Source organism: Lactuca virosa, chromosome 8 (genome assembly GCF_052849685.1).
Source record: "Lactuca virosa cultivar CGN04683 chromosome 8, Lactuca_virosa_CGN04683_v6, whole genome shotgun sequence".
Taxonomy (NCBI): domain Eukaryota; kingdom Viridiplantae; phylum Streptophyta; class Magnoliopsida; order Asterales; family Asteraceae; genus Lactuca; species Lactuca virosa.
Genome location: NC_136433.1, coordinates 94,946,028 through 94,970,772, shown reverse-complemented (window position 1 = coordinate 94,970,772; position 24,745 = coordinate 94,946,028). Strand labels below are relative to the sequence as shown.

At 31.5% G+C, this 24,745-nt stretch overlaps 2 protein-coding genes and 1 long non-coding RNA gene across 7 annotated transcripts; 1 reads left to right on the top strand and 2 right to left on the bottom strand.

Moving 5' to 3' along the window:
- Nucleotides 1-1,142: 1,142 nt before the first annotated feature.
- LOC145134311 (mitochondrial Rho GTPase 1-like) lies at nt 1,143-5,613 on the bottom strand. Of its 3 annotated transcripts, XM_079069175.1 has the most exons (15): nt 5,494-5,613; nt 5,142-5,374; nt 4,928-5,060; nt 4,633-4,782; nt 3,977-4,153; nt 3,572-3,823; nt 3,406-3,474; nt 3,014-3,075; nt 2,768-2,849; nt 2,477-2,688; nt 2,320-2,389; nt 2,132-2,244; nt 1,902-2,052; nt 1,653-1,839; nt 1,143-1,541 (listed from the first exon to the last, which is right to left on the bottom strand). In XM_079069175.1, exons 2-15 carry the CDS (start codon nt 5,360-5,362, stop codon nt 1,465-1,467), a joined length of 1,956 nt encoding a protein of 651 aa, XP_078925301.1. In that variant the 5' UTR covers nt 5,363-5,374; nt 5,494-5,613; the 3' UTR covers nt 1,143-1,464. The 3 variants fall into 3 exon arrangements, with proteins under 3 accessions (XP_078925301.1, XP_078925300.1, XP_078925302.1); XM_079069174.1 differs by lacking the exon at nt 5,494-5,613 and having other exon boundaries at nt 5,142-5,470; XM_079069176.1 differs by lacking the exon at nt 5,494-5,613 and having other exon boundaries at nt 3,020-3,075; nt 5,142-5,469.
- Nucleotides 5,614-8,716: 3,103 nt separating this feature from the next.
- Nucleotides 8,717-18,711, bottom strand: LOC145128443 (uncharacterized). Of its 3 annotated transcripts, none has more exons than XR_013716907.1 (4): nt 18,504-18,711; nt 16,035-16,217; nt 13,128-13,192; nt 8,717-9,516 (listed from the first exon to the last, which is right to left on the bottom strand). It is a non-coding gene; the product is annotated as an uncharacterized LOC145128443 (long non-coding RNA). The 3 variants fall into 3 exon arrangements; XR_013716906.1 differs by having other exon boundaries at nt 8,717-12,422; nt 13,124-13,192; nt 18,504-18,696; XR_013716905.1 differs by having other exon boundaries at nt 8,717-12,422; nt 18,504-18,696.
- LOC145128442 (aluminum-activated malate transporter 13-like) lies at nt 15,298-17,623 on the top strand. The gene is made up of 6 exons (XM_079063235.1): nt 15,298-15,648; nt 15,735-15,875; nt 15,956-16,228; nt 16,333-16,439; nt 16,533-16,676; nt 17,140-17,623. The coding sequence occupies exons 1-6, from the start codon at nt 15,345-15,347 to the stop codon at nt 17,458-17,460; spliced, it is 1,290 nt and encodes a 429-aa protein (XP_078919361.1). The 5' UTR covers nt 15,298-15,344; the 3' UTR covers nt 17,461-17,623.
- Nucleotides 18,712-24,745: the final 6,034 nt, after the last annotated feature.

Here is a 24,745-nt window from a genome sequence, read left to right as displayed (position 1 = left end):
TAGAATATTATTGTATAAATTTTCATTATATCGTCATCACTCTATAAAATTTAATACAACTAAAACATATATATTAAATGAAATTTCAATGATATAAAATATAAAGACCAAAATATTATTTTTGCACTTAATTGAATTATTAAAAAAAACATTATTGTAATATAATGTAGATTTTGAAAGCTAGTAAAATAAAATAGATTTCTTAAAGTAGTGTGATGTTGGTCGCAAGAAACATCTCCGATTTTTTTTAAGGCAAAACTATTGTGGCAGAAGTATATTATTCATATGGCAAAAGTCTAAAAACAAAACTATCACGACAAAAGTTAAAAAAACAAAAATATACTATTCATACATTAGTTGCTTTTTATTATATATATACTGATTGTTGTATTGTAAAGCTATAAATGACTACATCATTGTCTATTATATTTATTTTATAACATTGAATCATTCTTATTTATGCTATTTATTTTTTTTCGCTAGTTTATCAGTTAATTTTTATCAAATATTATTTTTATCAACCAATTTTTTATATAGCAGCTAACTTTTCTACTGGTCTGTCAAACATAGTGTTGGTAAAATATTTCATTTCTTGCTTTGTGTGTTTGCAATCCAAAATATCAAACAGACAAGTATACAGCTATTAATTTTAAAAGGAAATGTTTTGAAACAAATTAATGGTGAAAAAACAAATGCAAATAGCCACCATCATACCAATCATCTTCGGTAATTTTAAAAGGAAAAGTTTTGAAACAAATTAATTGAACATTACTACAAATTATAACGGTTTATAATCTAACCGGTGTTTGATTGCACAGTGTTTTTATAAGGAGTTAAATATGTCGAAGGAATTAGAATCACATGGATTAGAATTAAACAAGAATTATAATATGTGATGCCGTCGACGTTGAGTGGCATGTCGACTTTGATTGGCATGAAATAGAATGAGATTCTCTTTGTTTTATGTTTTGTTTACAAATCTGTCCAAAATACAGAATATAAATTACACAAAAGCACCAAAATATCATTTATCGATTTTTTATGTTATAGAAAACGACAAAATTATCATCTACTAAAAATTGCTATGTAACAAATAATAAATAATGCTTCGATGTAAAAACAATGACCAATCACACCATCGGTTTATTTCTCATGTCAATTAGATATTCTTAATTTAAATTTCAATTTACATATTAACAAATAGTTTTATCTAACATGAATGATCAAAACATATAGATTTGTACAATACTATTTAATCATAAAAAAAATACAATGACATTTTTTGAGCAACGGAGTTATGAATAACATGACATGGCTAAAACTACGTAAAACCAAAACGGAAGTTAAAAAAAAATGGGTCCAATAACTATTTTTCTATAATTAGCAATTAATTTAAAAATGTAAGTATAAATGGAGAGTAAGAAACCGCTTATTTTGACTCCTTCGGTGTAGCTAAGCCTTTACTTAACTGGCAGAGTTACTCTTCCTTAAAGCATAAGCTCGGTATGCTGCAAATGCAACTACAGCAACAGCAGCTCCTACTGCATAATTGTAGTTAAAAATATGAACATGCAAATAATTTTGAAGCAATGATATATAATTATACATACATACATACATATATACATATATATACATAGTAATAGGCATACCAGAAGCAATAACGAGAGAACGGTTGACAAGTTGTTGGTAATGCTTCTTGTTTCTCCCGTGTTCGGTTTCGGGAACACTCAAATGACATCGTTCAGCAGCATTAACAATTCTGAGGAATGCATCATTTGTATCTTTTTCTTTCACGCTCATGCGGATTGGTGCGTCTATTTTCATAGTCAGACATATCTACGTGAAAAAGTTTGATATTAATTAAGAGGTTGATATGTTAATTTGATGACATAAAATACCATTTCTGAATCTTTGAGTGATGTTGGATACGGATGTAAGTCGTCTTTAGCTGCAACTAAGAGACAAGGGACAGCATACTCGCTATCTTCTCCTTTCATGGCTACATCCATCAGTAGTTCTGATGCTCTTTTCAAGGAATGCTCATCCGAACTGTAACAACCAACTAAATTATATATTCCATATATTTTAAAAATCTCAAGATTATTAATGATAATGGGATTCACCACACCTGTCATAAAGAAAAACTGCTACATCACAGGCAGCTAATGACTCCTTACTGGATAGCAATTCTTTAACATCATCTTCTTGAATTTCATGCAATATAAGAGTCTTCTTAGTCCCCTGAAAGATCAATGTGTAAATAACATATCAGATTAATAGAAAACTGAATAGTTATCAAAAATCAAGGAGACACACCCCAAGTTGATCAACAGTGTTCACTGTATAACATTGATCGCTTGTTAAGTTATATTTGCTTTGGAAAGGCCTGCAAGTAAATTGAGAGCAATCTTTATGAATAGATGATAAAACTGAGTCAAAAAGTCAGAAATAAAAAGTTGATAAAATGATGAACCTTCCCACAAATGAAGTCAACAATGCAGATTTGCCAGAATTTTTGGGTCCAAAAACAAAGCATTGAAAAACATGTCTTTGAGTATGTTGCTTCTTAAAATCTAAGGATCTTTTCCTAGTAACACAAAAGGCTGTTGCAGGATCACCGGTGTATCCTAGGTATATCAAATAGGCCAAACTTTGAGGTGGGTCAATTAATGTCATTAGGTCCCACTGTAACCATGAGCTTATAGTGTTAGTAACATACAACATATACAAATTATGTAGAAAGTTGGATGCCATTAAAAAGCACCTGAGAGAGAAACCCAGAAAGTGTAAGATCTCCTAGTTCAGTTCTTTCAACAGAATCCTTGTAAGGAGCTTCATTCCATGGACTGAAATTTCAACAATATTAAAGGAGGAAAGGGGAAAACAAAAATAAAGAACAAGTTGCAAGGAAAATATAACACATTTAGAGTAGCTAGATATCATATAATATGGTATGAGTATCATACTAATTAGTGTATGTAACAAGTAGTAGATTATAAGAAACACTAACCCCCACCTTTCTGGTGCAGTTGAAAACATCTCATCAAGTTCAGAATCTTGTAGAGCTCCATCCTAGAAAGTGCAAAGATTGATAATTTGAGATGATTTGCACAACTTGGTTATTGAGTTATTTATTAATTGTGCAAAAAGAAATTGGATTAGTAAAATGAGATTATGTTTGCGTGTAAGCAACTAAAATAGAAGACTAAAAGGAAAGGAATAGATGGTGACAAAGTCCAACTCAAGAACCAATATTTGACTACAAAACTACACTTCAGATAATACTCATGTAACAACTGACATTAACTAAAGCAGCTTTCAAGTAAAACTTCACAATGTAGATGTAGTTCACAATCAAGTGATAAAAAGTTACGTTGTGATGTAATGTGGGAGAAAACGTACCTTGTTAGAATCAAACAATCTGAAAATCCCTTTCAAGAAGTCAACAGCTTCACTCGTCAATTCAACACTCTACAATAACACAAGCATTGAGAGATATAAAATAACACGTTATTTTATAAATGCTACCAAAAATTAAATCTTGTAATTAAAGTTATAGGAGCATGACCTGATCAGGAGCCTTTTCAGATGGAACAGGAAGATTTTCTTTCTCGAGTTCAAGATCATCATTGTACCCAAATTCACGTAAAACAGTCCATGTAGTCTCAAGGCGACCTTTTTCTATAAATAGGGCATGAAGATACAGAAATCCTTTTAGAGTAAGCCCAAGACGATTGACCCCTTCAGGTACCTTTTCTTGCACTACTCTCTTAACATCCACTATTTCAGAAGGTTGAAGAGGAGCATTGAAACACCTAACCTGTCAAACACAAGGAAAACAAATATTATTGCATACAATTCTCAATCCCATCACTAAACTGAAAATATAGAAGAAAAAAGAAGTCAGGGACCTCAATTTAGAAAGAAAGTAGAAGACTTTTCACATTATGCAGTACATGATTGAGAACATGACCTGAAATTCATTCAACTCGTCATCATTCAGGGCAGAATCCATATCATGATCACAAAGTAAAAATATCCTTTTTAATGCTCTTATGCAGCGAGGCTGCAAAGTTTGAGATTCTTGATCAAACAAGGGGGCTGTTGGATGAAGCACTGTCTTTTGAGCATAATAGAAGACCTCAGTTACCTACAAAATGTAATCAAATTAATGTATTCTCTGAAGATGTAACATGTAAAGATTTAGATTGTAAGTTTGATGATCAAGTAGGAACCAAAATTTCTTGCATTTTAACTTCTCCAGATGCATAACATCAAAACGAATTGTGCTTACAAGGAATAACATAGACCATAACTGGCAGAACCTGTCTTTATTCTAAGGTTCTTGAAAAATAATTTAAAAAGGATCACATATATCTCAGAATAGATAAAAACAAATGATGGGCTGAATTGATTGAACTATGGTGATTTTGCATAAACAATAAGTTTATAAGCATAAAGAAGTAGATTGCCAACATTTTAATAATGATTGCAGCAACAAGGTACAATTTCAACTAGAGAGTGCACATTAAAAGCACAATTTATCTTGAGGATCATAACTTTGGTCATCATTATATTGACCAAATTGTAATCTTAACATAGAAATAGAGGTTAAACACAATGACATACCTGGACAAGGTTAGCTGCAGAACACTCTATACAAGTCTCGATCTCCCTAAACTGTTGCATAATTGGACCCATCACCAGCTCTAGATTAATAGGGTAGTGTTCATCGCGCAAATCTAACTTGCATCCAACCACAATCACTGGTATCTTTACCTATATATGAAAAATACTAAGGTTACACAACCAGATTTATAACTAATTAAACAAAACACTTTTTCTTCCAACACGTGAAACTTGTGTATTTTGTCTCTTATGAGACTTGTGCAGTATACATAAATTAAGATGAAGAGATTGAAACCTTTAGGCGCCGAATTTCAGGAAGCCAAAAGTTCTGAAGGCGAGTGAGGGTTTCAGGTTGATCACACGCATACGTTAATACTATTGCATCGGCTAGCTTCAGTTCTTCCTCTACCTTACCTTTATCTTCCAAACTAAATAAACAAAAAATTCAGCTAACGAGGAGAATCTAATTCGATCTATTAAATCGAAGATAAACGGAGCTTAATTCAAACCTAGATGGAGTATCAATGATTGTGACGGGAATGCCATCGGGGAAGTAGTCGGCAGGAAGATGAGTGACAGGAAGAACAGGTAAAACATTTTCGGGAAAAGTATCGGAGGCAGCTGCGGTGATTAGGCTTGATTTACCAGTCGCATGATCACCGAGAACTACGACGCGGACGGTACTCCGGCGACTGGAGATGGTTGTCCCCTCCGGTGAATCACCTGACATTTAATTTAAGCACTACAGGAGAGGAGAGCGAAACAACACTAAAATCGTATAACATGAAAATGGACAGAATCGAATGCTATTGAAAAGAAAACATTCATGAGATGAGATCTGAATGATACCATTATACATACCTGTCACAAAAATAAATTAACGTTGAATTTGAATTATCGTTTTCATCATGGCACGATTTACATGTCACAAGATTTGGTGTGTATTTTTGGCCGGTTGACTTATGTGTAATTTGAAAATATAAGATTTTATAAATGTCAAATTTAAAAATATGTTCTTCAAAGAATTCTATGTTCCAATTTTGTATGATAATTCTGAAATTTCTTTCAAAAAAAAGGTAGATTACAAAATACAATAAACACTCTTTGTGTTTAATTAAGCCGTAAAAACCCTTATTATAAAACTAATTAGTTTATGATGCCAAATTGAACGGGTTAGGCTCTCAGAATAAATATGTAATCAAATCGTATATAAATAAAATGAGTGAAATATTAATATAACTTTGGTGGACACCATGATATAGTCAATTTGAGTTTGGAAATTTCATCAACACCTTTCATTTCTTCCATTAAATTGGCCGATTTAACATTGATTTAACATTGTAAAGTAACTTGAATATATGCATATATCCAACTGATTATATGCTAGTTAATGCTATAGAATATCATTTACAAGGAACGAAAAGACCACAATTCAATTACTTTAATGAAAGAGCTTCAATTACTTTAATGAAAGAGCCGAGACAAAAACATTTTTATTTTTTGTTGTTTCTATAAGTTGGTGAAGATTTAGAGCATAACGATAGCAAAATATTAATATCACATCACTTTCCAACTAACCTCTATATCTCTACCGCCACTTCACATGAGAAAAAATGTGATTAACATCTTCCAAATCGAAGTTACAAATCACAAAAATGACGGAAGGAATGTCAACTCCTTTGTCACCAAGATTAATATAAGTAGACAGCCTATTTCACTGACAATGTCAACAGAAAATATTCACCTTCCACGGAAGGTACTTGTTCCACCTAGTTGTAATAGGACCATAAGAAATCATCAACTATCCTTCTAACTTTTGATAGTGTAAACTCTTTCATGCCCCCTGTGTCCCAAACCCATTTATCTCTAGAATTAGAGAAAATGAAACCAAGAAGCATGTCATGCAATTGACGAAGTAGTTCTTGCACAGTCCGTCCGTGAATCAGACGGCTCCAATTCCATTTCCAAAAATGATCATTTCATCTTTGATTATCACATATTTGTGGTGTATTCTTCGTTCTTTACATCAACTTTATCTTATTGTTAACTAAATAATATGTTAGTTGACCTATAATTATTCAACTGATTTATACATGGAAGTACCTTGTAATGAAACTAATAATAATAGTAATAAATAAATAAATGTACTTGAGGTGTCTCTCTTCCCCCCCCCCCCCCCCCCCCACCAAAAAAAAAAAGCCTTTGAGTGTAGCTATCTTGTATTTGGATAACGTTTGCTAAGACAATTGAATCCCATCTAATAATAGTTTGAATGTTTCATTGCAAGGACTTCTCGGTTTTTAATTTATGCAATAAAATTGTGTAGACAAAATATGCAATCAGGTTATATCCTAAGACCATATTACTTGTTAGTCGGTTGGAATATAAAATACTGTTATATAATTCTAGTCGATTGCATAAATTGATAAATAAAAATATGATTTATTGTTGCATTTGCATAGATTGGTTTAATAAAGCAAAATCTTGTTGCATAAAAAACACTTAACTATAGTATTTGCATAGATTGGTTTAATAAAGCAAAATCTTGTTGCATAAAAAACACTTAACTACAGTATGATGTTATAAAATCTCATTATAACTGTTTATAGTTAGGATATTGACCCATTGACCATATTGAAAAAAACTAATATCCATTAAACGATAATTTTCAAAATCAACATATGTTGTCATATGACCATGAATTTAGATAAAAGAGTATTCGAAAATGTAGCACACTTTTCAAATGTATGTTTCTATTTAACGCGAGCTGACATTCCCATTTTCAAACATGACTTCAAAAATCAAATATAGACTTTAAGTACATTTTACCTTAAAAACATGTTTGAAACACATAATTCTCTGAAAAATTGTTTTTATTTTATCATTTTGTACAAACAAAAAGATGTTATTCGTTGTTTTAGTAGTACGAAAATGTTTTTTTGAAAATCATGAGCATATTAATCTTAAAAAAATCATGAAGTTCAAAAAATATGACCAAGTTCGAAAATCATGAACAAAACCATGTTTGAAAATGATCAACTTTTTTCGAAAAATATGAACATATCTAAAAATCATATGTTCCTTTTACAAAAGTGAAGTCCTTTATTAATCTTTGTATTTGATAAAAAAAAAAATCCAAACTACTTAGTGTGAGATTATCACAAGATCAATAGAACTAACAAGTAGGGCTATGACATGGTATCTTTAAGTGAAGAGATTCCCACCAACAATAGGAGGTAGAGGTCTTGCAAGATTACTTTGTCGACATTCTTCTCCAATTTAAGTAAGGGTAAGAGATTGTTACATCCAACATATGTACGTCTGTGAAAATGTGTTCATTCGTAGTATCAGAAAGGCATCGGAAAAAAAAATTCTCTCCTATTTGAATGATCTTTGAGATGAAAGTGTGTCGGAGACTAATCTGTGAATGGTTATTGAACAAGATATATAATTTTATTACAAGTTTTTTGGATCGACGGTATTGATATAATGGAACTTTCTTATAAATAAATATAAGATTATAAATTATATGATGATTTTATTCCTTTTAACGTGTGTTATTTGTTAGCAACTTCCTCAAAAAAAAAAAATTATAATAATAACTCGCAAAAACCATATTAAATTAATGAAATCCATGCATACATATCAAAATATCTTACAATGATTTCTCTAACAAATTATTTAAAAGTGTAGGCACAGATAGCTACTTCTTGGCGATTGCAAGAATTATATACATTTTTATAAGTAAAGTACTGTTAATTACAAGAACGTTGTTTGGTTGACCAGTAAGTCGTTTATTTACACACAAGAGGTCTTGAGTTCAAGCTATTAGACTACTCTGATTCACAACTAAAACCAACTCAACTATCCATTAAATAAATAGTTTCTCTCTCTTCCATATACCCAACCCAACTAAACTAACTTTTTACACTCATTAGCAAACCAACTCAAACCACTTTTTTATTATATAAATAATAAATTTTAAGATTATGTTTTATTCTAGTAATATTTATTAGAAAATTTAAAAAATATTTAATTTAGTTCTATTAATAAATTATTTATTTTAAATATAAAACTAAAAAAATTATATTTATAAAACAGACTTAATAAAATAGATAAACAAAGTTACAATCAAAACATGAAATACAAGATTATACGGAAGATGCAAACTACATAATTATCCATCAATGCCAAATTTTTTCCATACATGCTCACTCAAATTGTTTTTCAGAATGTTATGAGTTTCTCTATTGCGAAGTTATGCCCTATTGGTCATATAACTGGATAGGTCTGCAATTCGTTGAGTGAAATATTCTAAATTTTGATTGTCGTCTTCAATATAGGTTCTTCGTTTCCGGTTTGTAGGCCTGTCATTTAGAAATTCGGATGGATCATAATAGTGAAGGTATGTACAACGTTCATCCTCCACAATCATATTATGAATGATAATACATGCAATCATAATTTTCCCCATCATATCCTTGTCCCACAAAAGACATGGGTGTCGAAGACATGCAAAACGAGCTTGTAGAACTCCAAATGCTCGTTCAACTTCATTAAAAACAATAATGTCGTTAAACTTGTTCCCACTTGCCTCATAAAGTTTATGAGCTTCATTTTCAATATCTTTTCTACTCGTTCCACTTCTTCTTCGACGCCATGCTTCCCGATATATACCAACCCACTTTTGTGCATTTTCACTAAGCCGTTTAAAACGACCTCTCATTTGATCTTCGTTCCTGCTATTTAGCTTTTCTGGATTTTCAACCCGAGCGACATCATACAGTTGCTTTATTTGTGCCCACAATTATGCTTTTTTCTGTTTTTTTCCACGCTCATTATCTTCACTAGCAAAACACCATGCTGACATTAAAGCGACATCTTCTGCAGCATCTCATTTATTTCCTTGTTATTTTTCAGTATTTTGTGATGTTTGAAGATTATTTGTGACAGGATTTTGGTTAGGATTTGAAAAAAACGGAGAATTTTCAAAATACTGAGCATTAGATCGATTTTGAGAGTCTCCAAGATTTATATAAAAATTTGGAAACTCACCGTCCATACTTAGAAAATACAAATAAAAAGGGATTAAAATACAAAATGAGGATTGGATATGAAGATATATGATTTCATAATCTTTTTATAGGTAAAAAAAATTACGATTTTCAGTATTTTTTTTTATTTTTCTGAAATGGATAATGTTAAATTTTATTAAGTATAGAATTTTATCCTAAAAAAAATCTAAGGGTTAATTGATAGGATGTCACGTGGATTAAAATAATAATAATAATAATAACAACTTGGGGGTTGATGTGCCCACAGCCTCGGTGGGTTTTGTCCAAAATTCTCAATTTTTTAATATTATTCTCCCAACCAAATTGATTTTTAGTCATGAATGGGCATGGTCTTATGTCCATTTCTTTTTATAACATGATAGGATGGCATACAAGGTCAACAAAAAAATGTCAAGTCAACGTGAACAGAGAAAGAGGTGAATGAAAAATTAACAAGTTATATCAAAATCTCTTGGGTAAAACTGACTATTAAAAAAAAAAGACTTTAGGTAAAACTGCAAAAAACTACAAACTTAAGGATATTCTTGTGAGTTTCACCTCAAGGAAACTGAGAAACGGGTAAAAATGATTAAAAATACCAAATTAAGAAGCCACATCAAAATTACAGGGTAAAATTAATAAAATTTACAAAAGGTGTGAAACCATAAAAACTCTGCAAAATTAAAGGCTTTCTTGCAAATAACCCTAAACAAAACACACTAACACTCGACACATAATTCAATTTTTTATTTGGACTGATAATCGAATACTTGAAATACCCATTAAAAATATAAATAGATAAATCGATGATGTATTATAACAATTAACCCTAAACAGAACACACAAGCATGAATGAAGTAAAAAGTAATAACAATTAGCGAATGAAATCATCCAAAATTGCAAAAAAAGAAAAACGCACACAAGTAGGACCAACTAGAGGACTAAAACCTAAGAGATTAAGGTAGGGTTAGGGTTTTAGACAGAAAGGATGAGATGAGCAAACTCATCATCCACCATAAATGATAAATCCCATCTCCATATCTTATGACTTATGCCACCAACAATAAATGGAAATTTTTTTAGTGGACTCTCCATTAGTATGAGCATTGTGATATTGTGATTACTGATTAGGTAGGTAGGTGGGTTTTCTTACGGCATGACAGTCTGTTAATATTTGATATGCATTAGACTGATACAGAAATTGATATGCATTAGACTGATACAGAAACTGACGTATGAGACTCAAAAAGATGAAACACGAAGGAAAAAGAAAGAAAAAAAATACATAGGAAATTTGGTTAACCATGTAAAAACGACTTTTTTTCTTTTTTTGTTCCAAAATGGTTATGCTGTGTAGGTGCATGATTAGTGATCTTAACACAGCCAGTTAATGGTGATTAGCATACATAATGTCCAATTTTAGGCCACAGCAGACAAATACAATTATGGGTCCATTGGATTTGATAGGAAGAAAAGCATCCTTTTTATCTTCAACCAAATAGTTAATAACCACTTATGAAAAGTAAAGATGGGAAAATGGGTGGGTCAAAAGTTGTTTTAGTATGGGTGGGGCCGGGATAACTTGTCAATGGTCTTTTGTTCATTTTAAAAAGACAAAACTTCAAAAATGGTCATGTGGTTTCCGAAAATATCAAGTTTAGTCCCTAAGTTCAAAAAACCTCACAGATGGTCCCTGTGGTTTCAAAACTTTTAACATTTGGTCCTTCCGGCTCACTCCGTTACCATTTAGCCGTTAAGTCAGGGGTATTTTTGTCATTTCACTACCCAGGGACCATTGGACCATTTATGAGGTTTTGTATTATTTTTTTAAAATAAATAAATAAAATTTAATATGCAAGGGTCCCTAGAAGCTACCAACACTTTAATACAAACAAAAACAGAAATCGGAATTCGTGATTGATCCATCTGCGCTATTCCCTAATTGAAGAAAGTTGTAAAGCCTCTCTCTCTCTCTCTCTCTCTCTCTCTCTCTCTCTCTCTCTCTCTCTCTCTCTCTCTCTCTCTCTCTCTCTCTCCTGTAAACATCGAGTAAACTCAACTCCATTTGAGAATCAGAAAAAGATGTGAATACCCATTCAAGTGAGGAATGTCTTTTCTAGGTTATCGATCCAACGCCTCCACCCTCCTAAAATCAACTGCCACTGTTACCTCAACCATAGAGCTCAAAGAAACAAACCCCTAAGCAAACTTCAACCAAAGATCGGAAATCACCCCACTTCGCCTCTGCAAACCACACCTCGACGAACAAGAAACCAATCAATTCGTCTCTCTCACTCTCCGACGACTTCACCGTTTAAAACCCTAGCATCCATCGGAATGAAGACGACGGTTGATTGCTAGGCGGTGGCGGTTGGAGAAGTACTTTTGTTCTTGAAATTGTGTGAAAGGGAAAGAGAGGTTCAGGCATCGGTTCTTATTTTGAAGGGTAAAGTTGTTTATGTACGATGATGTAAGCATTAACGGGAGCCCTCCTGTTTATAGAGGGATGAGCAAATCGGAAGTCAAGGTCATCGTTATCGGCGTCAATGTCAGTTGCTCGAGAAGTCATGACCTGAGCTTGAAGCTGTTGTCGGCGTCAATGTTAGTTGCTCGAGAAGTCATGACCTGAGCCTGAAGCTGAGACATGACCGGAGATGAAGAAGTAGTGATGGTAGTGGGGGTGTTGGTATATCCGCTGCTCCATTTGTGTGGGTAAACCGGACTTGAGATCCGCCCCTGGTCCATTTGAGAAGGAAAGTTGATTGCACCGATTTGAGTGTGTTTTTAGATATAATCATTGATTCAAACATATTTTGTTCTTCAACGCGATACAGTTCTCTAAGAACAAATTGAATGATTTCGATTTTTGTTTCTGGAACTCAAGAACAAACCCATATTTTGTGTGTGATTTTCATTTCCGAAACGATTTCAAGGAGTATTCTTAAGTGTGTATGTGTTTATAAGAGATCGTGTCTATGTGTTATTGAGTGTGTGTATCTGTATGTATTTTGAAGAACAAAGGCATAAAAGTTAAAGTGTGTGTTTTTTTCATAACTATGTGTGTTTTTGAGTTTTGCATATTAAATTTTATTTATTTATTTATTTATTTTAAAAAAAGTAATACAAAACCTCATAAATGGTCCCTGGGTAGTGAAATGACAAAAATACCCCTTACTTAACGGCCAAAAGCTAACGGAGTTAGCGAAAATGACCATTTGTTAAAAGTTTTGAAACCACAGGGACCATCTGTGAGGTTTTTTGAACTTAGGGACTAAACTTGATATTTTCGGAAACCACAGGGACCATTTTTGAAGTTTTGTCTTTTAAAAATATATATTATAAATGATTAATGTGTTAAACTTTATTGCATATAGCATTAAAATAACAATCTAATTTATTTGAGAGGCTCAAAGAAACAGAAAGAGTTAAAAGCTTACATACATGATTTTCTTTAGATAGTAAAATTCCAGGCGTCCAGCTTGTTAAAACTTAAAACACCACCAGTACTGCATCAAATAACTTACAGATGAAACAATTTTACCAGTAAACACGTACAGAAATATATTATATCATTTTGTCAATAAACACATAAAAATGAATAAGAAAATAATTAATATGAAGTATGAAGAGGAGCTGGAATTCAAATTCCATTTTTTGAACATTCTAAAGGAGGATTAGCGTTTTGACCCGTGACAAAATACAAAAACTAAGCAAAAAAGTTGAGGTGATGATGATGATGACATATTAGGTAAAGAATATACCATAAATTCAGTTTTGTTTTAATAGAAAAGAAATGACAGCCGTTAATAAATAATTTAAAATAGAGAATTTATGAGTTTAAATCATTTTGGTTGTAGTGGTGCACGGATGATTTAGTGAAAAAGGGCAGAGCATGATAGAGACAGATGTTGGTACATAGGAGAATGACATTCAGCAATTTTCCTGCCTGCCTTTCAATTTTGTCCCTCCTTCCATTCCACCTTTAAGCCACCAAATTTCCTTAACAAAGTGCAGGGTTCAAATTTACAAATTTTACTGTAAAGTTGAGCTACTTCCCATCTAGGTCCCTGGACTTTTCAAAAATCGTCTCATAGGGGTCGCAAGGTGATGCTACATAAAAAATAGATGAATATGACTAATATCATGAAAAAAAGGCAAATATGACTAATACAACATCGATTATTCCTTAAAAATTCCAGTTCTTTACTCTGCTAAAAATGATACTTAAACACGTCATTCTTTACTCTGAATCCTTGATTGACATCATGCTTTTGTTGATTTTATACAAGTCAGTTTCAGTTGGTGGATTGTCAACCATTAATAAAAAGAAGATACCACACAAATGGCATAATTCACCAAGTGAAAGTTACAATTTTCCTCCGAAGTTAGCGATTTATGCCTTCAAAAATTGCATTATGAAACACAAAATTTTACCCAAAAAGAAAATGCAAAAACTTTTGAAACATTAATCTCAGTGTCCAATTGCTTCAGCACCAACATTCAGAAGTCACTCATGACGTTTAATTGTATCTCATTAACACTAACTTGGACAAGATTTGAGAGTTTAAAAGTTAGAAACAACAGCTTTGACTTTTGATGTCCTTAATATGATCATAAGTGAAGCAAAGTAAGTGTTCACATATCATTAAAAGTTAGTGTTCTAGAATACATATAAATATGAATAATGGAGAAATGATTGTCGCATGGGTTTTCTTTTGAATTTGTGTGTAAAGATGTCTAGTGTGCAAATGAGATAGAAAATAACATAGGAATATGGAGTAAACTGCGGAAAATGTGGTCACACTCACACTAGGTGCTACAAAGTAGAAACCCCATCATGCAATAAGTACGGATTTTAGTACAATAAATAAAATATATATAAAAAAAAAATAAAAAAAAAAAAGAATTTCCCATCACCTGGAACTTTAAAGCACCAAATCTCCTCATGTCATCAACACTAGAGAGCATGTGGGTCACTTTCTATTTACTTGATTGGGTCTCTTTCTATTGAATTTTTTTTATTCATTCCCTCTTTACCTAACTTATGTATTCCAGCCTTTAATAAATATTATGCACTTCCATGTTTATAATTAGGGGTTTTGTATTCGGCACTTTAGGTCAACTCCTCGGAGTTGACTAGACTTTTTAATTCTCTTAAACCTTCATCTTAAATGAATCATTATGCTTTTATAATCTTTAGTACGACAATAGTACTTGTTTTTAATATACTAAAAGGTTACACAAATGAATATCTAATCACATTAAGGGAAAGAGAGGGCCCGTATATGTCATCATAGGGTCACATGTAAGTGGAAATTATATATTTATATCCAACGATTAGGGTGGTTTGGTTTTGTCTTATTATATGCTTATTATTATTCATGGTGATGATACTAAAACAGTAACATAATCGGTAAAACAAAATAGGAAATCCCAAAAAGAGGTATATAAGAATAGAGGAAGGTAAATCAGAATAGAGGGAAAGTAAATATCTATTTAAATATTGGTGTTAGTGATGGATGTGCATAATGCAATTATCTTATCAAGTAACTAATAAGTACACATACAGATTAACTTTGTAGGAGACAAATGTCCATTTTAGCACTTGAACATGTCCCATATAAGTGTAACTCCACACCAATTGTTATATAAGGCAGTATGACTCATCCCAAAGAGGAAAAGAGTGGAAAAAACATGAGCACCACAATACACATTTGTAATGAAAATGAAGCTTCTCCTAACAAGGAGAAGCAAAATAAACCCTTTGCCCTTTTTAATGTTTGGTATCTTATAAGCAAACATCATGAACAAGATGCAAAAAGAGTTATTCATAGTATCAAAGTTGGAACTGCTTTGGTTTTAGTCTCACTCCTCTATCTACTTGATCCACTTTTTGAGCAAGTTGGAGAAAATGCCATGTGGGCTATCATGACTGTTGTGGTTGTCTATGATTTCTATGCAGGTTAGTAACTACCAAAACATTTTAAAGATAGTTTCTATCTATGGTTTTAGTTTCAATTATTCTTTAATTTATGTAACATACAACAGGTGCCACATTAAGTAAAGGGTTACTACGTGGAATTGGCACCATACTTGGAGGTGGATTAGGGTGTTTCACAGCCATTTTGGCAGATAAATTCGGAAAGACTGGAAACACAATAGTTGTTGGAAACTCGGTTTTTATTTTTGGTAAGGATATGCAAAATCTTTTGTATATTCACCTTGTGTACATATAATAAATATTATATTATAATAATAATAATGTTTAGGTGCTGTGGCAACATACTACCGAATGATTCCAAGCATAAAAAAGAGATATGATTATGGAGTTATGATCTTTATTCTCACCTTTAATCTGGTAGCTGTGTCTGGTTTGCGTGCTGATAAGATCTTGGAATTAGCACGTGAACGTCTCACTAATATTGGGATGGGCTTTTCTGTCTGCATTATAACCAGCTTACTCATATTCCCCATGTGGGCTAGTGATGAACTTCATCACTCCACATCATCCAAGTTCACCAAATTAGCTTGCTGCATTGAAGGTAATTAATTAATTATTTAATCAATTACACCCACAAAAAAAAGATTGTGAATTTGTAACAATTTCAGCATGTTATTCTGAAAACTGATAACTGATGAATTGCAGAATGCATGGAAGCATATTTTAATGTGAGCGAGAAAGAAGGAAGAAAAAGTATCAACACCAGCAGTTGCAAAGCAGTGTTGCATTCAAAGTCAAGTGATGAGTCACTGGTAATTAATATCATTTATGCTAGTAAACTCTGTGAATAAACTTGGCTACATGTAAATTTTAAGAGGAATATTTAAATTTTGTTGTACTTTTAGGCTAATTTTTCGAGGTGGGAACCTTGGCATGGAAATTTTGGATTTTGCTATCCTTGGGAGAAATATCTACAGATAGGAGAGAAACTCAGGGAGCTAGCTTCAATCATTTTGTCACTGCAAGCATGTATTGAATCACCATTACAGGTGCTCTTTAAATTTAGACTAATGTTAATACAACAGATGATTTTGTGTTGTTCCATGAGAAATGACAATTATACAGAATTAGAATAAGGTTGAACACAAGACATAGTTACAAAGTAGATTTATATATTGATCGGATAGAGTTTATAGAAGATCTCATGTCATATTTGTTTTGTATTCTATTATTGTTATTACTATAAATTCTAAACACTGAGATCCTATTTATAGGCATGGCAGTTAAGTCGGTTATGATCAAATCCTATAATAGCTTCTCACATAGTCACGTGAACTTGTATTTAGAACCTTTAAACCTCTCTGTGAACTTACTTGCTTTTAAAACCCATTTTTGAACATGCATCGTTACTTTCATCACCTTCTAATCTAACATTTTTGAAACCAAAAGAAAGTGTAAATTGTTCTAGTGCAAATTTCTTAAGTGACATATAATGTTGATTTGTGTGAATAGCCCTCAAGAACTCTACAAGAACCCATCAAAGAGACATGCAAGAATGTAGGGTTGTCACTTGGAGTTACCCTGAGAGAGCTAGGAGAAAGTATCATGAAGATGAGAAGGGGGAATGAAAAGGTCCTAGTGCTTCCAGAATTACAATCCACTAAACTCGAGTTGACTATACTTTCAAGTTCAGAGTTACAAGCATTTGAAACTGTTGAAGCTCTTGCTGTAGCAAACTTTATGTTTCTATTGATGGAGATAGTTGATAAAGTAAAAGTGTTGGCTAAAGAAGTGGAAGAACTTGGAGAGGTTGCTGATTTTCAATATAAATAGCTTACAGTTACAGGTGGGTTATGTATATATATATATATATTAATATGTGTGATTAACCACTGAAGATGGTAACACAGGAAAGCTTAAGAGAACAAATAGCCTATGAATTTACATGTAGAATAATGTGAGTGATGCTATAAATATAGACCCCTATTATCATATAGATACTCACTCTTTTCTCTATTAGTTGGCATACTTTGACTTTGAATGTGAAACTTGTATATACAAAAATTGTATTTATCATTTATTTTACTGCAGCAGTACATCTTTAATGTGATTTCTCTTTATGGGAGACTTATGCGGTTATGCCGGTTTCTAGTTACAGACACACAGATATTTCTTTATAGAAGAACTATTTACCTTTACATGGCAACTGATTGTTGGTGATTATTTCAAAAAAAAAATGGTAAACAAATTGCATAACACAAATATATAAGTTTTTACCCCTTTCTTGTGAAAGGGAGGCTTGAAGGACCAAACGATGTGTCAGAAAGAAAAAAGCAGGTAGTACAAGCATACAAGTATTAATTTTTGTTAACTTCTATCATTATGATTGACTGAATGTTATAATGATCATCATATGATAGACAATGATCACCACCAGCAAACAATAATGAGATAAAAAAAACTAAAAAACCAACTTTAGTTGGGCACTCCAAATATGATTTTAACCCAAATGAAGTAGGATTGGAATGAACCGATGCTATCATGATCTGCTTGAACTATTCAGACTCACACAAAACATACTAAATGTATCCTAACAACCCTATACCAGGGAAGCAAAGAAATCGAAGAGACAAACTAATAGATAAACCATGTGCTTCTCATAAAATTGAAACTACTTATGCTAGGGCTGCTAATAAGATAATTCGCTGTATGCAAAGTTGTCTTGTCAGCCCTTAAATCCGTTGTTCATCTCAGAAACTTCAAGTTCACATATGCTGTTTGGATTCGGCAACTGGTGTAAACGGCCATTACATTAATGAAAACTGAAAGGAACGGGTTTTCAAAGCGAAAATTGCAAGAATTTAGCATTTACTAACCTCTGAGAACACGAATCAAGTTCACATCGTAAATCGCTATCTGAGTACTTGCGTGTTTCCATCGAAGGACAGGCGACCTGAAATTAAACCTTCAAGTCAACTCTTTGGAAGCGAATGGAAATTGCTTTGTGAGAAGAGATCGCCGGAGTACCACCGTTTGTACGGCCCGAACCCGGTTGATAAATCTTTTTTCTTTCATCTCATTACTTACGAAATTGACCCTGTAATTACAATATCACTAAAAGGTCAATTAACTTTGTATAATGGCCCATTATTATTTTGCTGTTATTTTAGGTAACAAATCATAAAATTAATATTTGGTTTTTAAAGATATTAATGTTTGACAATATTTTTTTAATAAATAGATTTTTTTTATTAAGGTTAATCTCATTGTTTTCCTTTAAACTTTTCGGAATTAAATTAATTGGTCATTTAAGTTTTTATTTTTTATTTTTATGGGACATAAAGTGGATGTTGACCTGCTTTTTAATCACATTCACCTAAAACAACCGGTATAAAATGTCACCACTACAATTGAACCACATCTATCACCCATGTCCGCATTGATGTGGAAGTAATTGAATATGTGTTTGCCCTACTGATTAATTTTTATAAAGTAATTAATTACTTGTTAAAAGTTGAATCAAACTAATTCAAAAATGATGTACCACACATGTTATAGCTTCACTCATTCACATAATGATCATGTTTGTTATGTTTAGTTAGATATTTGTTTCCATATTTATATGTAGCACAAGATGATGAATTAAACATACATAAAATCTCCTTTTTTTCAAACCTTTCAAGTTCTACAGCAACCACGAGCATGTCTTCAAGCCCTCAAGGCAATATCGTTTTCTTTGAATGGATTATTTAGGAATTAAAGCCCACCTGAAGGAATCGTAATCTGAAAAATCATTTTCTCAAGCAGTCGAGCAAGCAAACAATTTTCTAAAACCGCATGTGCAAAGAACGCACAAATCTTGTTTGTGAAGAAAATCAATTTATGAATCATTTTTTGAATACGAACCTTTCAAAATCAAAACCCACATGATTTATTAAAATCAAAACCTCCCCTACGTCAAACCTTCCTTTCAAAACTCTGGTGAACAAAAACCTTTTGAAACCCACATGTATAATCGAAATCGAAATTGAAACTCACTAGATCGATTTCTGATGAACTCTTGCCACTGGTTGCATTAAATAATCGAAATTGAATTAATAAACTAAAATATCAATCCTACTGATTGCATTAAGTAAGTTGAGAGAGAAAAGGAGAGGGTGGCAGCAGGGAAAGAGAAAAGGGTAGAAGTTATGGTGCTTACGTGGCAAAGGAAAGCAAATACATAGCAATTTAAGTGCTTACATGGCTTATGACATGGCAAGGGGTAACCAATTTACCCCCTTCAAAACTCCAAATATGTCTTTAAACCCAACAAACTTCACCTTATACCCCTTGAGAGCAAAAAAATTAATTTTAGGGACCTTTTAAACCAATTCGAGAAAGTTCGATGGGCAACAATGATATTAACCCTTTTTTATTAATGTGTAATATATATAGTACAAAGTAAAAAGAAAAAAAAAGTAAATTGCATCGTATGAGCAGCTCATGTGAACCCGTCCTGTTAAATGTTAGCCACATAGCACTAGTGATATTTTGTAAGTGCTAGGGTTTGAACTCTATATATTTTATGTGGAATTTTCACATCTCAATCATTGTGTTCAAAACCAAAATATCTGAAAATTTTGATATTTTCGGATATCCAAGTTGATATGGTATCTAAAATTTCAAATACAGATTCATATATCAAAATCGAATATCGAGAATTTTTAGCTTTTTGGTCACCCAAATATTATCTAAATAAAACAACCAAAATTAACCATTTAATATTTAGTATTAACCTATTACCCAGTTTGCAGGATCGAATAGATTCTAAAAGTATGAAATCATGTTTGAAATGAAAGTAAAGATTGCGCACGATAGTAAATAAGATTTTGATTTGATTTAGAGTATGAAAGTTCAATTACAACTTTGGAAGTAAGAACTTGCAAAACGCATATTCTACCTTCTAAATAACATCCCTATTTATATGTTGACGAAACCGGGAGTCAGTTAGAGAAAGACCAATAAATAGGCAGTGACAAACTGTTACATAATTACGTATATGTCACTACGAAACCTAGCGTACAAAAACCTCGAAACCAAACATATTATTGTAACAATACATTGGAGACTTAATATATAACAATTGTGAAAGCTTTTGCAATCAGACTCAGACGCAACATATACAGACTCTAAAACCTAACACAATTGATGGTCAACAAGACTAAACTAAGTGATAAATTTAGAACTTTTGTTCATTATATATATATATATATATATATATATATATATATATATATATATATATAATGAACAAAAGTTCTAAATTTATCACTTAGTTTAGTCTTGTTGACCATCAATTGTGTTAGGTTTTAGAGTCTGTATATGTTGTGTATGAGTCTATATATATATATATATATATATATATATATATATATATATATATATATAGGCTTAGGTTATTCTATTAAAATTAATTATTGTGTTATTGTATGCATAAATGTGGGCCAATCATTTTACTTATTTTAAGAAAGTGATTAATACATATTATTGAATTAAAAATAATTGAAAAATACCATCTAATTTAACTAGAAGGGTATTTTAGTCAATTAATACATATTTAATAAAGGAAAATTTGCATATTTTAAGGGATCATAGATTCTATTAATTTTAAAAATCCGATTTTTACTAATTATAAGGTTTTTAATTCGGACAGAATATGTTTGAGTATGTTCAAAAATAATAATATTCTAGAATAACAAATTTTCTTGATCATGACTTAAATTTTTTTTTGTAGAATAACAAATTCTCGAACCAACAATTGAAGAATTAAAACAAAAATTACATTAATTCTTATAGAATACATGTAACAATTGTTAAGAATTACATTTATTGTTAAAGAATAAAACTAAAAAACTTTCAAATCGGGAAAAAAAACATCAAAATCTAACAAATACACTAATTCATTCTAAAAGAATAATGTTGCTAAGAAACACTTTTAATTTTGTTGTCCGTTCTTCAAGCATCAACTTCTTCAAGCATCAACTTCTGTGAAAACAAATCCAATTGTAGTTTAGAATCCAATAACGCATTAGCAAATGATAAATAAAAAACTATATTCCTTTGGAAAAATAAGCGGACTTGTTAACTGCACCAAAATCAATAACCAAAAATTGTAGAACATGTATAATCAATGAGAAAAAATCCATATTCCATTCCAACAGAATTAGAATTCGTGTTTCCATTCCGATAGAATTTGAATTCGTGATTCTATTCCGATAGAATTAGCTTACCACATAAATCGTTGATCCCTTTGGCCATTTCCTTTACATCTTTTTCAACTTTCTTGATGCTTGTGGAATATGGCCCCAATCCCTGCATAAGTCTTCATCAATTCAGTTGCGATAAGCAGAACATTTCAACCAACACAAACTATCAACTCAAACGTTTCTCTATAATGCCCATGAACTCTAGTAAAATGCAAGATAAATATCAAACTATCCTAAGTTCCTAACAGCTGAAGGCATTTAAAAATCAATTTTAAATCAAATTGTATTAAATCGCAGCAATTCATCAGCTTTAATAACTTCTTCTCCACTGAAATCGACGCAACAGAGGGAGACTTGCCTTCTTACCCTTTTGAGCCTACCAGACGAGATACTTCTGAAAGTTAGATGATTCCTGCCATTCTCGATTATTTCTGCCTTTTTAGGCGTCAAACACCTTCCTTTTTCTCCCCTAAAAACCGTGAAGAATTAGAGAGAGGGTGTGGGTGGATTGTGTGTGTGTTTTGCGTGCGACTGGAATCGAGAGAGGGAGAGAAGCTGAGAGTGAGAACGAGGAAGAGTCCATGGATTCTCATACAAGCGATGTTGATCGAGAAGTGGTATCGCAAGAGAGAAGAAGAAAACGGGTTTCAAGTTGATGTTCAAGGAATTCCCGATTTGTGTGTGTGAAAAAGATTTCCAGCAACCCCAAATTGATATAATAAGAACCCTAATCGAAAATCATACCTGGATCGTGAAAAGGGGATAAATCGTAGCCGAGATCGACATGGTGCAGGGGCTTCTTAGGCTTGCTTTTTCGTCAAGATAGGAGGGCCGATGAGGCTTGATCGGAGGCAGCAGCCTCCGGTTTCTTCTTTGGTTTTTCCAGCGAACAATAAAGATGACGAGAGAGAGAGAGAGAGAGAGAGAGAGAGCTTCTCCAAAACGTCTATTGAAAGTCGGTAAAAGGGGATGTGTTGTTGGCTTTCTCAAATCTCGCCATCTGGTTGGGACAGAAGGGCGGTGGATACGGTGGTCGGAGGAGCAAGAGGGTAGGGTGGCGGCCGGTGGTGGGAGGCATAAGGATGGAGGTGACGGCTGGAGATGGTTTGATTAGGGTTACGGTGGTTTTAAAAAGCCTAGTAGCTGAAGTCAATGGTTACCATAATTATAGGATATTATTTGTGGAAATTAATTATCAAATTACCTATTTACTCTTATTTATTTATTTAATTATTTATTTATATTTTAAATTTTGATTTGCCCACATTTATGCATACAATAACACAATACTTACTTAAAACACCTGAACCTATCTCTCTCTCTCTCTCTCTCTCTCTCTATATATATATATATATATATATATATATATATATATATATACACTTGCTTTTTTATGTATGTACCGGTATAAATTTGAGTTTGTCTATGTTTCGATATAATTTTTTTTATGTTTTCGTGCTTATTTTTAAATATTTTGCTTCACATGGCTTCGGTTCTTGACTTTTTGTGTTTTGGAAACTTAAGTCCTAAGTTTCTATTACTACTAAAAGAGTTTCTCTTCTTAAATCCATTATTGCCGCCACAACGTGTGTCAGGATAAAATCCTAGTTACAACTACAAATAAGTAGTTGCTCAAAACATATAAAAGTAATAAGATAATATGTAACAATAACAAAATCATATTTTCGGATAAAAAAAACAAATAAAAGTCATGGAAATAGGAACCATGAAATAAAGAGACCAAAAGAGCGAGTTCATCAAAATTTAAAAAATGATATAGAATATTAACCTTCATCTAAATCTTTCAAATTTGTATTTTTAAATAATATAATAATAAGATAAAGCACAATAGAAGAAAAAAACAAAAATATTTATAGATTTCAGATATCTAAAATACCCATATATATATATATATATATATATATATATATATATATATATATATATATATATATATATATATATATATATATATATATATATATATATAAAAGGGTTATTTGGAAAACAAAAAACTTAAAAAAACCCTAAAAATCATAAAAATGCATAAAAAAATACCTAGAGATCACAAAACTTTTTTTTGACATTTTTATGAAAAAATCGTAGATTTTTAAAGAAATTCGCTGAAAAAATTTTGAAAAGAAAAATTTTTTTTTTTTTAAAAAAAAAAATTGATTTTTTATTTTTTTTCAGCGAATTTTAATAAAAAGCTGCGATTTTTATAAAAAAAATTCAAAAAAAAGTTTTGTGATCTCTAAGTATTTTTTTATGTATTTTTATGATTTTTAGGGTTTTTTGTTTTCCATAAAACCTAAACCTATATATATATATATATATATATATATATATATATATATATATATATATATATATATATATATATATATATAGGGTTTTTTATGCATTTTTATGATTTTTAGGGTTTTTTTAGGGTTTTTTGTTTTCCATAGAACCTAAACCTATATATATATATATATATATATATATATATATATATATATATATATATATATATATATATATATATATATATATATATATATATATATATATATATATATATATATATATATAGGGAAAGGATCAAATGAGAACACCTAAAAGGTTGAGAACGCGAGAACAGTTGTGGACCAATTATTTTATAAGGGCATTAGAGGCATTTTACAATTTAATTAAATATGGATAAATGGAAAGTAATTAATCAATTCCGAAAATAATGAGAATTTTTTCCCCAATTATTAAGAATACTTAAAATCTTCCTTTTAATTAATAAATTAATAAAAATATCATTTAACATGTATTAAAAAAAATGTTTATTTGTTTTATATTTTTATTTTTACTAACAACATTTGATAATGAATAATTTATCG